The 15,753-nt window shown below is 38.3% G+C and overlaps 1 protein-coding gene across 10 annotated transcripts in view; it reads left to right on the top strand.

Annotated features, from left to right (window-relative positions):
• Positions 1-15,753, top strand: part of NRXN1 (neurexin 1) — a 1,786,277-nt gene that overhangs the window by 968,916 nt on the left and 801,608 nt on the right. For all 10 annotated transcript variants that reach the window (XM_077282466.1, XM_077282464.1, XM_077282462.1 and 7 more), the window contains one exon: positions 14,503-14,622. In XM_077282466.1, the coding sequence (XP_077138581.1) occupies positions 14,503-14,622 (120 nt within the window). The remainder of the gene's footprint in view (positions 1-14,502; positions 14,623-15,753) is intronic.

Below are 15,753 nucleotides of genomic sequence, written 5' to 3'. Positions count from 1 at the left end.
TATAATTTCTCCTTTTTTTAAATTATAGTGAGAGATAATAGTTGTCGTGGTTTTTTTAATATATTTTATCATTTTACAATGAGTCTTAAAGTAATGTTACAATTAAAACTTGAAAATTCCACTCACACACCACCAATCTTGCCAGTCCAAGACCCTGGAGTTTAGGAAGCTGAGATTAGTAATGTTGTTTGGAGGGATCATTAAGCTGATTGGCTTTTTATGCCGTGAAGACAACAAGGTGGTCGCTGTGGGTGCACGTGGTCAAGAAAATCCATTATTCACTAAATAAACTGGTCAAGCCACTGACTCCTGAATCCCAAAATAAAACCTCTTAATCTATTAGTCGGGCTCAGAGGTAAGTTTAATATTTGTGCTAACAACAAGGTTTGGAGTGTGAATAGGCTAAAATGTGATATAATCAACAATAAACTATTTGTAACGTGTGACTATTAGTCAAATTAGATCATTTTCATTTTAGATAAAAAATGTTTTATTATATTTTAAGAGCTGAGTGTGTAATATATACTAAGGTGAGGCGGGGAAGGTCACCGCGTACAAAAGATACAATGGGGAAAATTAGAATTCATCGTATAAATTTAATACAGGGGACGCCTCATTAATAGAGGTCATAAATTCTAATTAAGTGTGTCAGTCATAAGTGACAAGGGCATAATGGGTATTGCTTAGCTCCTCTTAACCTGAGCCTCTTGGCCACTTCAAGGGTGATGCCATCTCTGATCACGTTGTACTTTCCAAGAAGATGTCTTACATGAAAAATTCAGGAAAACCTTGGTGTTCAATAATTTAGACTATTAGGTACATTTTTTTTAAATTCACATTCTAATTTGCTAAATACTCAAAGGCATTGTCATTTTTGGACAATTAAATATTGTTAGCAGGGTCTTTCGATGATAAACTGATCTCCAATGATTAATTGTAATCTATGAGGGAATCTGGCATCAAGTGTTCAATTTTCCTGTTGCGCCGATAAAGCAAGAACAAAACATTACACAATTTCCTTTTCAATCAATGGTCTGTCCACATAATGTATGTACGCCTTACATAATTCTGAACCCCTTTATGTATTAATTGAGTATTTGAATGTATTTTTTTTCTAATGCAGACAACTGTTGTTGCTCTATGTGACTGCAGACTTGGGAATCCTCCCAGTAGTTGCACTGTGTGCAGACGATCATATGACCACAATTATGTGATCTGCATTCTTCCGGTCACATTCCAACTAGACTTATCCAGCCTAGTGCCGACTAGACATGAGTAAGGCCATGCACGTCTAGTCGGCACGTGACCGCATGTATGCAAATCCCATACTTGTGAACACACTTCCGCTGGCACCAGACAGTCTTCACAACATACCTGCAGAATTGTACACTAAGGCTTGACAGCCCCTTTAAGTTCAATCATTGTATGGCTTTACAGCAAGCGGAGAAATTATAGCACATAATATACAGAGTTGTTGCTTCAACAGGTATTTCCCCTGACTGTTATATATTTACTTAATAGTAATCAAAATTCACATCATCGATGAAGAAAAAAAGCCAATGAGACCAAGGAGCGGAGTCGAGATTTATTCTCCATTGACATTTAATACATTATATATTCTTCCCTTGGTTCACTTGTGGGCTGCTTCCAACTTTCACAGTTCAATGAGCAATATTGCCAATCAATATAATTAAATAACAGAAAGAAATTGAAAAGTCAACCCTTCATGTGATTTACCATTGATTTTTTTTCTTTAACCATAGACAAGGCTCAGGCTTTGGTTGAACTGTTTGTCTAACTTTTTTATCTTTAGCAGATTAGTACCAGGTAAAAAAAAAATACTCCCAACTTGTACAGTGCCACACATTAATTGGATTCTGTGGTAGATTAGAACCCCGGTTGTCAATTTTCTTCAAACTGCAAACTCTATTTGCTAAGTTCAATAATGAGATTTCTGTGGATTTTGATTGAATTCCATCAAACTTCTCCTCTCTCGCTCTTCGTCGGTTTCCTTGACTTTCCTCATGATACTGATCTTTATCATTGCTTTTATTTTCCCTGTTAGTTTTTTTCTCCAGGTTTAATTCCATTGAGCTATCCCTATCATTTAATTGGGTTTCTTTTTCTAAAATCTTCCCATAAGGATCTTTGAATTTCAATTGGCTAAATAAACTTGTCACTTGTGATCCGGCTTTTCTTTCGAGTCCCACCGTGTAACTAACATTAATCATTTCATAAATTCTTGAGCTTAGAGATCATCTAGTGTCATATAATAAAGGTGAAGATGCAAAGTACTTTACAGTAAAACGACCGAGTGAAGTAATGGAATAGAAAATAGAATTGTAGATACTTATAAATAATACTTAGATAAATGAAATAAGAATTAAAGACTAGATGTGCAAATATCTGCAATTAACTCTAGAAAGCTATATCACCTCTGCATTGTAATACACTAGGTTTCGCAGATGGTGCTAAGCAACGTAAATTATTTCCTTCTAGTTCTATGAGAAATCACTACTGAAATGTCCACACATTTACCAAAGCTTCTGACCGAGCACTCATTGGACTTCCCATAAATCCAACTTCCCATAAATACTTTGGGCTCCGTTGATCATGCTTGGGTTGTAGATGGAGAAAGACAGGTAAACCATTGCCAAACGGCTCTGCCTCCTCCAGACACTTCTAAGATTGTGTGCACACGACATCTTTTTCAGGTGGTTTCCGTTGGGAATATGCCTGAAAAAGAACCACAAAAGTGCCCCAAAAAGTAACTCTAATGCACAGCAATGTCAAAATGACACTGCTGTGCACATGCTCTGTGTTATGTTGCTTCTTTTAAACCCTGAATTGGTTAAAATAAGTGACTTGCTCATTCTTTAGAGAGGCTAGGGAACACCAAGTGCAATAGGGTCTTATCTGATGAACAAATTGCTAAGGTGAGGGGTATGATACTACTCATCTTTTGGGGTTGCTTACCCCACAACTGAGCAATCAAGGATTGAAAGCTGCTGCTGCCGTACCGTCAGGTCGGGAGATTCCGCCATCTGTAGCAAGTAGTTGGAGGATATGAGATGTGAAAATCAAGGAAACCAGAAGACGTTGTACAGAAATTACCTCACTTTTTTTGTCAACTCCTTTTGAGGTTGGACCAACGACTTCATCAGGAGATAACTACACTGCCCACAATACATATTGTGGTTGTCCTGATGAAGAAATTGGTCCAACTTCGAAACATGTTGAGAATAAACCGCATGGTCAATCCTGCTTTCTGGATTTCTTGGTTTCCTCATCAGCAGCGAGACTAGCACACCTATCCTCCTACTACTTATGCTCATTCTTTAGGCGGTTTGTGCCTGGAAGTTGCTTCATCTTTATACCTCACCTATACAGCAAAAGTTTCCTGTGGCCAAGCTGTAAGAATGATGGCAAAGCCACTTACGAAGCTGCTCCAGGAGAATGAATGCCGGTTTCACATGGCAAAATTCACCAGTTGTGCCAGCATCTAAGTTATGTCCTGTGAACATAGCCTAATAGTAGTTTATCTTCCATGAAGATAAATGATCAAGCGTTTTGGAATTCAATATATACAATTTTTTTTCTGTCGCCCAGTCCCACTGAGATCTGAGTGTCTGGGCAGCATAAGTCTAATACCTGTCCTGAATAATACACCCACAATCCTCCTCTATTACATGTCTATGCTATGCAGAAAGTCAGCTTCTACCACCGTTCTCCAACATAGCGATAAAATGGGTAATGCAGTTTAAAAAAAATACAAGCACAAGGGGTTCTCTACTTTCAACTACCAGCTGTTGTTTGTGAGAAAACTTGGCAGCAAGTGTTCAATTTCTCTGCAGCGACCACCACAGGTGAACCAAAGCAATTACACAATGCCCATTCATATACGTGTGTTGCCTGAATAAAACAAGACAGGTTAGACTTCCAAATGATGAGGATCTTGAACCAAAGAAAATTTTCCTTACTGTACAACGTATTTAAAGGAGTTTTCCCACGAACAAAATTTATTTTAATCAATAGATTTTTAAATAATAATAACTTCCACAATTGGATGTGTTTTTAAATTTTTTTTCCTGTGCTGAGATAATCTTATAAATCTGCCCCTGCTGTGTACTGTGTAATGGCTGTGTCTGACTGTGCAGGATCATGATCTGATCATAAAATGTGTTATCTGCTGTAATACCATGTTGTCTTGTCTGTATACTCTCTTTTGCCCCCCCGCTCAGGAGATGTGGTATGATCAGACCATGTTCCCCTGCAGACTGTGAGCCCTCGCGGTCAGCGTCCTCCCTCCTTATGTACCTGTGTGCCTTGTTTTTTGCTCATGTTTAATGTATTTGATTATATTTGCCCCGCATTCACATGTAAAGCGCCATGGAATAAATGGTGCTATAAAAATGTATAATAATAATAATAATGCTCCTGTACAGTCAGACACAGCCATTACACAGTACACAGCAGGGGCACATTTATAAGATTATCTCAGCACAGGAACATTTTTTTTAAACACATCCAATTATGGAAGTTATTATTATTCCAAGATCTATTGATTAAAATGAACTTTGTTCTTGGGAAAATTCCTTTGAGCTTAGAGAGTTTGTACATGCAATATATCCAAGATTGAGCTTACGTGAAATGTGTATACAGCAGGTCAAGGGGGCAAGAGATGAAGATACAAAATGTAAATTGCAAATACTAGATGACAAGTCTGATGGAGATGCTTATACAACATGTAGAACTTAGGGGAGATACTTATACAGCAAGATACAGATACGACGCGCCAGACTTATGGGAGACGCACACACCTGTCGGGAACGGAATATGAACTTCAATCGTCTAGTAAAAATGAATTGTATTTCCTTCTTTGTCACTTGCTGGGGTGTACATACTTAAAAGTAAAAGACATAACACTGTAGACCGGAAGAGAATTGCATTATAAATCTCTATCCTTTTATTGTAACTAAAGGCTAAGACTCTAAATAATAGAGTCAATCTCTGATATGACCCTAAATCTATAGATTTTCTACCTGAGTGGATTCCTATTGCCCCCACTGATCTCTGACGATGAGATAAAAATAAACTGGCATGCAATTCTTATTTCTGACCATAAATCCATCACATGTCTTCTGGTAAAGCGCTTCTGTCCCCGTCAAGGAAAGAAAGACAATCAGAAGCCATCTGAAGTCTTATATATATTTCCAAGTATTGTGCTATAGCCATCGGTGCATGTTATAGGATAAATCCTGTACATTAAATCTCTTATCGCCATAATAACAGATATCACAGCTTTACACGGTGACGAGATTCACTTCCATTTTACTACTTTGATGAGCTGATGAACCAACAACTGTAACAAAAATTAAATTACATTTAAAGGGAATCTGTCAGCAGGTTTTTGCTATGTAATCTGAGGGCATCATGAGATAGGGGCTGAGATACTGGTTTCGGGGATGTGCCACTTATTAGGCTGTGTGCTGTTGTTTCAATACAATGAGTGTTTTATCAGCAGGAGATTATCACTGGTGCCCATGTGGGACCTCATCCAACTCCGCCCCCAGCACCGATAAGCAGCTCACTGTCAACAGCCAATGTACACAGAGAGCTGTGTGTGGGCGGGATTAGCTATTTGAACTCTGCTATATGATACATCAAAAAATTGTGATTGCGTCACAACCTCTGAACAAAGTAAACTAAGTGGCACATCGTTGGATTCAGGGTGTCTTTGCCGACATCATCCTGCTCTCAGAAGAGGTAGCAAAAATATGGTGACAGATTCGCTTTAAGGGTTTTTATGGTCGGAAAAAGGTACTACAGAAATCCTATCTACAGATTTATCCTAACTTACCTTGCCTGTTTGCACAACATATCCTGGGATGAGTGGCTTGAAAGAGCCATGTTTAAAAAAAACAAACTCACAAACAAAAAAGCAAAGATTTTGTGATACTCGATTAGGAGATAAAAATGCTGCATGTGCCTAAATGTGGCCACCAAAGGGTTGTGATGTAAATTCAAGCACGGAGAAGGGTTTTGCTAGCAAATCCAAATTATCTTTTAGTCTGTATCTTGAAAAACTGGAGTCCTTACAAAATTTGCAAAATTGGTAAAAAAACAGGGAGCCTTGTCTATATGCTATAAAAGAGAGTGATTGCAAAAATAATTACAACTGTACAGAAATGTTCACATCTATGCATTACATAACGATGTTATTGACTTTAACTCTAAAAGTGTAATGCTTCATTTTACCTATGGCGGCGCTAGAGAAGAATGTATCACTTGCTGCTGGATGACTGCAGATTACAGTTGTTTAACGAGAGTCCAAAAAATAGACCCTTCTAACAAAAAGAGATTGTCCAAAACAATTGGTATAAATTGGATAAGTGTTAGATGTTTAGTTTTCATTCCTGGAGGTACAATTTATGTCTTTGTGTAAAGAAAATACAATAATTGTATCTAAAAGCCACATAAACCAGGCCTAAGGCAATAATTGCTTATGAAAAAAGCATAAAATAAAACATATTGGGAGTAATTTACCAAGACTCGTGTTTCAAATAGATGTAGGTAGCACCAAACAAGCATTTGTATCTCGCTTATAATATTTGCATAGCATGGTCACCGATTAGCATTGCATTGAAGTGGCCAAGCTATGAACATAGCATAAATAGCCATAGCACAAAGAAAATATTTGTTTGGCTCTTACTTCATATGCTGCCTAAGATAGGTCGATTGGAGTCTGACTGCTGGAGCCCAAGAGCAGGAATTCCACATAGAAATAAAGTGGTAGAGTGCAAGCATGCAAAACAAATTTTTTCTATGGAGCTGTCTGAGAAATCAGAGTGAGGTACTTTGTTTTCTCCACAAGTACCATAGTCAATGAATAAAACAGACGTGTAAAGCGCAATATGTAACAGGTGAAAATGGTAATTTGCTCACCTGCTAGGGCTGTGTGTGTCGCAACCACTAGTAATATGTAGATAGCTGCTGCAGCATCCATGAACAAAGTGATCACCTATCCTGTATGGTTACAATGTAAATGTTGGGAATAACCTCAAGATAATCAAAGCACCCGGACTGAAGAATATCTTGAGAAATGATCGACATTCTTCTACTATGCATTATGTTGCCATGTGTCCTGGAAGCAGGGATGAAGGAAAGCTCTTTTAATCATCTAAAAGCCGCTATTTCCTTCTGCCATTTTCTTCCTAATGGTTATAATTTAGCTGGCCTAACTTATTTTTTTTCCCGCTAGTAATTATGCCAATGAGGCATTATTATTTAAAATGTTAGGTCTCCGAAATCATAAACACCAAACTTCACAAAGAGATCTCATACAGGCAGATGTTCTGCATTAAACAAGCTGTTTCTTAACAGTTATTTCAGAGGAAATCTATTTTTTATGCTCTTCTGACAGTGTCGCAGCATGTTGAATGCCACATTGAACGGCTTTTTGAAAAAAAAAAAATTTTTATCTGGCTTTGCTAATTCTAAGCACATTCTTGAAATATGAAACTAGATAATTAGTTTAATTAAAGTCCAGAGCAGCTAAATTTACTATTCATGCACATATATTTTTCATTGAGGAATAAACCGAAGTTCATTGTGGTAAAAGACTGTATCCCGGGAAGAATAATATGCCAAGCTCCCAGCTCTTGTTATAGATGAGCCACGTTCTGACTCATTGTAGACTTTATTTTAATCCAGGCAATAGTCCACACCCAGGCGTTCATACAATATGTAATAGGTAGAATCTAAAACCATAATTCAAAATACAGATGTGTCCTTCATTACCTTTCTTATTGGCTATGGTGTCAAGATGAGTAGGGCAAAGTGACCAACAAACATGATTTTGCTAAGAACTGCTACAAGTGTCTATATTTGGCCAAATTGCTGTTTGTTTAACAGGAATATGTAAGCAGGTATTGACATGTAATCTGAGGACAGCATAATGTAAAGGCTGAGATACAGATTTCAGTGATGTGTCACTTATTAGGCTGTATGCTGTTGTTTACATACAATGAATGTTTTATCAGCTGTAGATAATCACTGCCCAGACTAGCTCCTTCATGACAGGTGGTCTCACGACACACCCTCCTTTGATAAGCAGCTCACTGTCAATAGACGATGTACATAGAGTGCTTGGTGTGGGCGGGGGCAGCTTTCTCAGCTCTGCTCCATTCTACATTTAAAAACTCTGATTGTGTCACAACTGCTGCACTGAGTAAACTAAGTGATACATCATTGGAAACAGTCTTTTTTCCTACATTATGCAACTCTCAGATGAGCTAGCAAAAACGTGGGTACAGATTACCATTAAAGGTTTCGATAGCATGTTGCAATAATGTATTGATATTGTACTATAGCAGTGTGTACTTACAATTGCTCATTTTGCCTTTCTACCCAGTTAATTCTTTTGTTTTCCATTAGATCTATGACGTCACGTGATTAAAAACTGACTAGCTGAATCCTTCTAAGCTCTATGTAGAAACAGGAGGTCAATTTTGTCTGCACAAGTAATAAGTCACTCCAAAAGTATTATGGCAGGGGAGGAGCAGGAGTTGAAAAAGGGGAATGATAAATGCAGGGACGAGAGACTTCCTGTTTCTAAATAGAGCACAGAAAAGAGAAGAATTAGCTGGGTAGAAAGGCAGAATGAGCAATTGTGAGTACACAGTGCCATATAATATGATGATCAATATATTAAGAGAATAAAAACTTTCATTGGAGAAGGACTTCTCTAAAGGGGTTTTTAGGTCACAGAATATTAATAAGCTGCCAACTATTTATGCTTCAAAATAACATGAGCTGAGTTGTACTGTTGCTGTTGCACCCGGCAGCCACCAGAACAAACATCATCTGATCTATTGGGGTGTGGTGTGTCAGTCCCCTCACTAACTGAGATTGATGACCTATCACATGAATAAGTCATTAATATTCTGTTACTGGACAACCCCTTTAATGACATGTGAAAAAGTAAAGCTGGACACATCTGTATACTATTGTATTAGTGATGGCTCCCATTAAAGGGGTTATCCAGAACTTAAGGGTGTTTCTTTTCCAATTGGGCTAAGACCCTACTGGCAGGTAGTTACTAACTATCTGCTTGTTCTCAGCGCTGATCTGTCCCATCAAGAACATGCTCCTGCTTTTTCTGGTAATGTCACATTGACAATGCAGTTTCTTCTCTTCTGCTCTGTGGATGTGACAGCATTGTTGATGGCATGCTGATTGACGCCAGCTCCCCACTTCCTAACTGCAGGGAGCCAGCTGTCAATCAGCATGATGTCAGCAGTGATATCATTAACAGAACAGAGTGAAAGAGAAGGAGCTGCTCTGTCGACGTGACATTACCTGAAGAAGGAGATCGCCACCAGAGCTGGGAGAGATCTCAGCAGGGCAGAACTGGTGGGAAATTAGCAACTTAGTCCAATAGGAAAAAAAAAACTAAGTCACAGAAAACCACTTTGACATAAGCAAAAGAACAGCAGCTGTGGGTATTTCCTGAAAATTTTACATTAACCTTATCAGTGAATACCTGTTGGAAAGGAAAATCTCCAGTATGGCAGCTTACTTTTCCTTCTTTCCTTCTCTGCTGGCAGTGAAATAAATGTTTTGGAATCAGCTAATTTAGTTACATTGATCGTTATGTGCTTTTAGTTTAAAGGATGTAATGTGCCTTTTTGTGCAAGGAAAACACTTTCACCCACACATTAACACTTCCTACACAACAATCTATTAAAAGACTCTGAAAATTGAATGTTTAACAAATTGCCAAAAGCTGCTGCATGTGTAAATACACAGCGGCTGAGCGGTATAATGGAACGCTAAGCGGTAGCGAGCCAGTATATGATATGGCGATACCGCACACAATATACCTGCACTGTGTAAGACTAGTGACAAAAATAAAACACATCTTTACTAAAGGCCCAGCATTGTATTCTGCAGAAATTACAGTTTCCTTTTTATTTTGAGGCAAAGTCATAATACCAGCATCTTTGAGCCGAGTAGTCGAGTACTGCAGATCAGCTCCTAGTCTCCTGAATTGTAGCTAATCTGCAGCAATCAGCAAAGGCCGCTAGATATTGAACGCACCTGAACTGTTCAGCTACATTCATTGTTTACATCCTAATGCCATAGGTGATTATAAATACCAGCTGATCGGTGTGTGGGGTGAGGAATGTCAGACCCACACTGGTCCAATATTGATGACAATATTAGATGCCCAGACAATCCCTTTAAAGTGAATCTGTCAGCGGGTTTTTTCTAGGTAATCTGACTACAACATGATGTAGGGACAAAGACACTGATTCCAACGATGTGACACTTAGCTTACTGGGTGCTGCAGTTGTGATAGAATTACAGTTTTCTCTGAGCTCAGAATGCTGAGCTGTGCATAACCCCGCCCACACCACTGATTGGCAGCTTACACTGTATATTGGGGGCGTGGCTGGACTAGAAGGCACATGTGCAGCTTGTCTTGTAGTGATAATCTCTTGCTAATAAAAGACTGATTGTATTGAAACACACAACCCAATAAGTGACCCCCTACTTTATGCTGCTTTTAGATCACACAGCAAAAGCCTGCTGAATGATTCCTTTTAAGGAGAACCTGTTACATACCATTAGGATGTATTTTTTTTATCTCACGTAAATGCCACTGTTCTCCTTAATGTTGGTGTAAGTGTTCTTTTGTTCCTGCACCGCTCTATTCCTGAAATATAGCCCTCTCTTTACCTGTGTATAAACACAGCCAGCTTAGCCAAGTGGGCGTGGCCCTCAATAATATTCCTATAGAGATGAGATGCCGACCAGTTAGCTAAAAGTGGAAGAAGGGTCCAAATCTCAGGAACAGGAACACTAAGAAAACAATGCCAGATTCAGGAAATCAGCAGCATTTACACCAGGTGAGAACATTACGTATCCATCCCAAGTGACAAGGGACAGGTCCTCTGTAAAGTCAGGGATGCGTCTAATTTACGGAGACTCTTGCAGCTCTAAATATAAGGTGCAATTTGTATTAATCACAATGATAATATAAGATTAATCACTCCAAATGTTGTCCCTATATAGATTACAAAATAATATTGATAATACAAAGTTTTCTGTTCCCCACACCCAAGCCACGCAGACTTCTTCTCTGTTTTTGTGTTGTTGGTCTTCTACTTGAAATGAATATTTCTCCGCTGGCAGAGATCCCTAATCCCTGTTCCCTCGGCGGACACTGCTGGGGATACTAGACACCCCTGATTAAACCCAGCAACGTCATCTAACATCGCACACAGTAATAGTGAAATGCACGGGCTCCATCTATTAGAAACTTCTCAGCCGTTTACGTCCCCAATGTCTTTTAAAATTATTTTTATATATATATATATATATATATATATATATATATATATATATATCCACTTGCGAGTGGAAAATAAAATGACAAGCATGCCTTGTGGAAACTTCATTAAAACAGGAGTAAGGATGTGTTCCTTCCATAATTGATTGAAAAGGTCATTCGTGACCTTAATATGGGTTATGGTCTTAATTGAACCAGTCACTGTAAGTGGAAATTGGAGTGGGGGGGGTTAATCTGTGTTAAAGGAGCGTAGAATGCACACTATCTAAACATGACAAATGGCTAGTCAGGGTGCAACCATGCATTCATTTCCAATCAAGGAAAAAAAACTTTTCATTTTCCTTCATTACATATCATCAGTTCAATTAACCTTTATATTTGCAGTAAAATTCTCGCAAATTGCCATTTTGTCATGTTGTCTTGGTATGAAATTCTTGAGTGTCACTTGTCACTGGCTTATATTATGTGCCATTTCTTTATTTAAAGGCTTGCATGTCACTTATGAATTTTTTACTTTTTTTTTCGCTTATTTTCTTCACTTTGCTTAATGTATGCTTGCTTCCATTTTATTATTGCTTACTAACATTTTTATGCTTTGCTTTTTTTTTTGCTATTATTTTGCCTTCAAAAGTTGCATTGATGAAAGCTGACTTGCAAGGTAGACTGCACTGTGTGTTAAATCCAAGACTGAAAACCCAATGCGCACGATGAATCCTTCAACTATCCTTACATTTGTGCATTAGAGTGTCTTCTTTTCTATAAACTCTTCCCTTTCTTCCTCTATGAAACATCTGAATACGTTCTTTCCTGCGTAGCATATGGTTGGCATAAGTGCTTTCAGTCTTGACAATATGTGTATAGTGACTGCCTTATTGCTTTGATCCTCCCTTTCCAATTTCTGTATGTTACGATGATCTGGTTACGAGGTAGCATAGAACTGTGTGTCTCTTTTACGTTACCAGTAGGCATGCCAACATATTAATCCACGAGAAAACAAAATAACACATGGGATCACAGAGCACGCAGATCAATACTTGCCAACATCCAAGAAAATCAGGTTTCAAATAAATATATTTTAAGAGAGTTTCCTGGGAAATTGATATTAATGGACAATCTCATTTCAGATATCTGGGGTTCCAACTATAAGCACTACCGCCAATCATTGATTGAAGGGACTGTAGTGGACCTCGCATTCCCCTCATTGTTTTCAGAGCACATTTTCTAGAGGCTGTACCTGTTTTGGAAACATTCTAATGGGGCTGAATGTGCACTTTTTTAGGGGAGCCAGAGTCTCAGCAAGGTCCATTTCAACCCCAACGGAATTGGGACTTGGCTGTAACACGAGACATAGCCACTACCAAATTGGCATGTGAATATCGGAGCTGGCCGATCGTTCTTTCATATATCATCTGCCATGGTATTAACAGTGTGCAGGCCCTCCATACACATCAGTAGGTTGGGTCATCTTTGCTCAAACATGTAAGGCCAAATTAAGGTTGAACTACTCAGCACAGTCACCACAACTCAGTTCCAAATGAATAGGAAAAAGCTCCACAGCCACTTCAATTTGTGCAGAGTTGCAGACCCTCCGAGTACTGACGCTGCTCGGCAGTCAGACCCTCACTGATCTGATATTGATAACCTTTACTATAGAAGAACCATCAATATCAAAGTCCTGTAAAATCTCCATTTCTAAGTCTCATAAAAAATGAGTCGATGTCGAAGAAAAGTCATTCATAGACCTGCAATAGCTTCCAGCCAAACCCAAGCTCATTTCTGATGATAAACACGAATTCTCCAATCAGTTGAGCATGGAAATGTATTGCAATAAGAAGTCAATAAACCTCTGCCAGACATATCTAATGTGGAAATAAAGAATATAACATTTAGAAATACCCAATGGGCGATCCTTCATTACTTGAACATGCCATGGTGGGCCAGTGACCAGTAAGGCACCCATACACATGTCACTACTTTGGGCCAATTTTTCTATCATCCATGGTCGAGTTAAGCCTCAATCTCAGTCCCCTTAATATCTTACCTTGGGTGCTAGTTTATGTAGATCTCAAAGGTCCTGCCTACATGTATCAGTGTCCTTGTCCATCACATGGTCAGCTCAAGGTTGGTAGCAGAATCACATTGAACTCCATGTTTATTTTTTTGCATTGGATTGACAATCATAGAATCGTAGAACATTTTTACTTAGATTGCCACAGGCCTGTAATGGTAGTGAGCTCCTACATCTGGAAAGGCTTTCCTTGTAGTGATGCTAGCACTGGTACATCCTGAGAAATCATTGTTTCAAAGGGCAGGTGTAGTTGAGTGTGTATTCACCCATCTGAGAGAATCGGGTTGATTATGCAAATCACACTCAGATGAGAGTTTGATCAGAGGGTGAACATGGTGTGATCCAATTCTCTTGGATGAGGAGACAATGGAGAAAAACATTTTTCCATCTTCTCCATTCTGTCACACCATGGAAATAGGACTTCACTCAGATGTCTTCTAATTGCAGTCCTATGGTTTCCACGGACTCATTGACTTGCTTGACCAAGTGTGGTCCGAATATTGGATGCAAATCATGCATGCTCGGCTCCCTAGCATAACATTGATATGAGTGCCATCTGATTGTTCGTTGGATCTCATTCGCACTACAAATACGCTCGTCTGCACCTGCCCGAACACATACAAATAACATTTCTGACACCATGACAGAACAGATTATACACACCTGAGATCTTCACATCAACATGTAAAACGTACCGGTGGGATGCTGCTTTTGTTTTTTGCTTTTTCTTACTATATCGTAGTCACATTCCAACTAATACAAACACGTAAGATGATATTAGATTGGTCTACCATACATATGATATCTCTATCGAAGATTGTTGCCTATTTTAGAAGAATTCTTTTCAAGGGGCAGTAAAACAAAAAAAAATGTAGGCAAAACCATTAGATGAGTTTCTCAATCCTTGAACATCCGGCGAGAACATTCATTCACATCGTAGAACTAACAGTAGTAAAAGTGGCTACATTATTAGGCAACAATCACAGATGTTGGCAACTACTGTACGTGAACATGTGTTTAAAGGTTTTAGTGATACTCATGGGGCAAGCCCAACTTTTTTTTTTAATTTTATTTACAGGACCAAGTACTACCTGCCAAGAGGACTCCTGTGCTAACCAGGGCGTCTGCTTGCAGCAATGGGACGGATTTAACTGCGACTGCAGCATGACCTCGTTTAGTGGGACTCTGTGCAATGACCGTGAGTATTATGGCGGCTGATTATCTTGAGAGCATTAAAGCTTTAGGCAAAGTCTGAAGCTATTGTCTAGGCTTGTGAGCTATAGTTATATAATATTATGTAGTAAATGAACAGCCCTTGCATACTGGCTATTATGTATCAATGGCAGCAAAACAAACTGAATTAAAATTCAGGTATAAATAAAATGTAAAAATGAAGATTGTTAGCAAATAATAATAATAATTCAAGGCTTTATAGCCTCGTACATCTCTTGTGCTGCCGAGATAATAAGTCTCCGATTTATTCTCCATTTCCTTAACATTTAGTATTTTAATTTAAAGGTTATGAATACTGTATTGCACCAAGAAATAATTGGCAAACCTTGTTCATAAGTTTAGCGAGTATATAGATGACTTATTAAGAATATATTCCACTGCAATGATATCTCATTTTTCTGCCTGTAAAATGTTTTTTTTTTTATTTTTTTTTTTACTTTTCAAATTTTAACTTAATTTTAAAACCATATTTCCCAAACCATTTTTCCATTTCCTCAGGGGCACATTAAAATTTGAAAGAGAAAGTGGTGAAGGAAAATATTCACTTTATAGAGACGTGACCTGACTTATTTTCTAGGTTGCGTTCTTATAAAATAAAATGGTCCGTGACCATGGAATTTAAAAATCAGATTCATTTTTTTTTTAGAATGCCAAAAATGATACAATATATTTTATGCAATGTATACTTGCTGCATCCATTTATATGCTGTTTGTACGAGCTTTTGTTGTGGCTGTATGAGGACCCGCTGTCTACGATATGTCTGGAGAAAGCGAGCTACAAAGGTAAGTGCAGATTTTTTTTCTTTTACACTTCAAGCAGATTTAATCAGAATGCCGGCCCATTGTGAAGCTGTTGAGTTTATACATTTTTTTGCTGATTTGATGCATTCTCTGTACTTTAGTGAAGCTGTACTGTTGTCAGGCAAAAACATGTTTTATATTGTTACATATTTTCAACTTTAAAGGAGAGATAAATTGTAAAACTTACTGGACGAGATGCTCATATTTATTAGTCAGTGGTTGCACATAGCAAGCAAATGTGAAACTGCATTTTCTGCAAGGGACCACGGATCCACGACACCCGACGCGCGTTTCG

The sequence above is a fragment of the Ranitomeya variabilis genome, chromosome 2 (genome assembly GCF_051348905.1).
Source record: "Ranitomeya variabilis isolate aRanVar5 chromosome 2, aRanVar5.hap1, whole genome shotgun sequence".
NCBI classification, from domain to species: Eukaryota; Metazoa; Chordata; class Amphibia; order Anura; family Dendrobatidae; genus Ranitomeya; species Ranitomeya variabilis.
The sequence above is the reverse complement of the archived record's forward strand: the minus strand, read 5'-3'. Positions and strand labels throughout refer to the sequence as shown.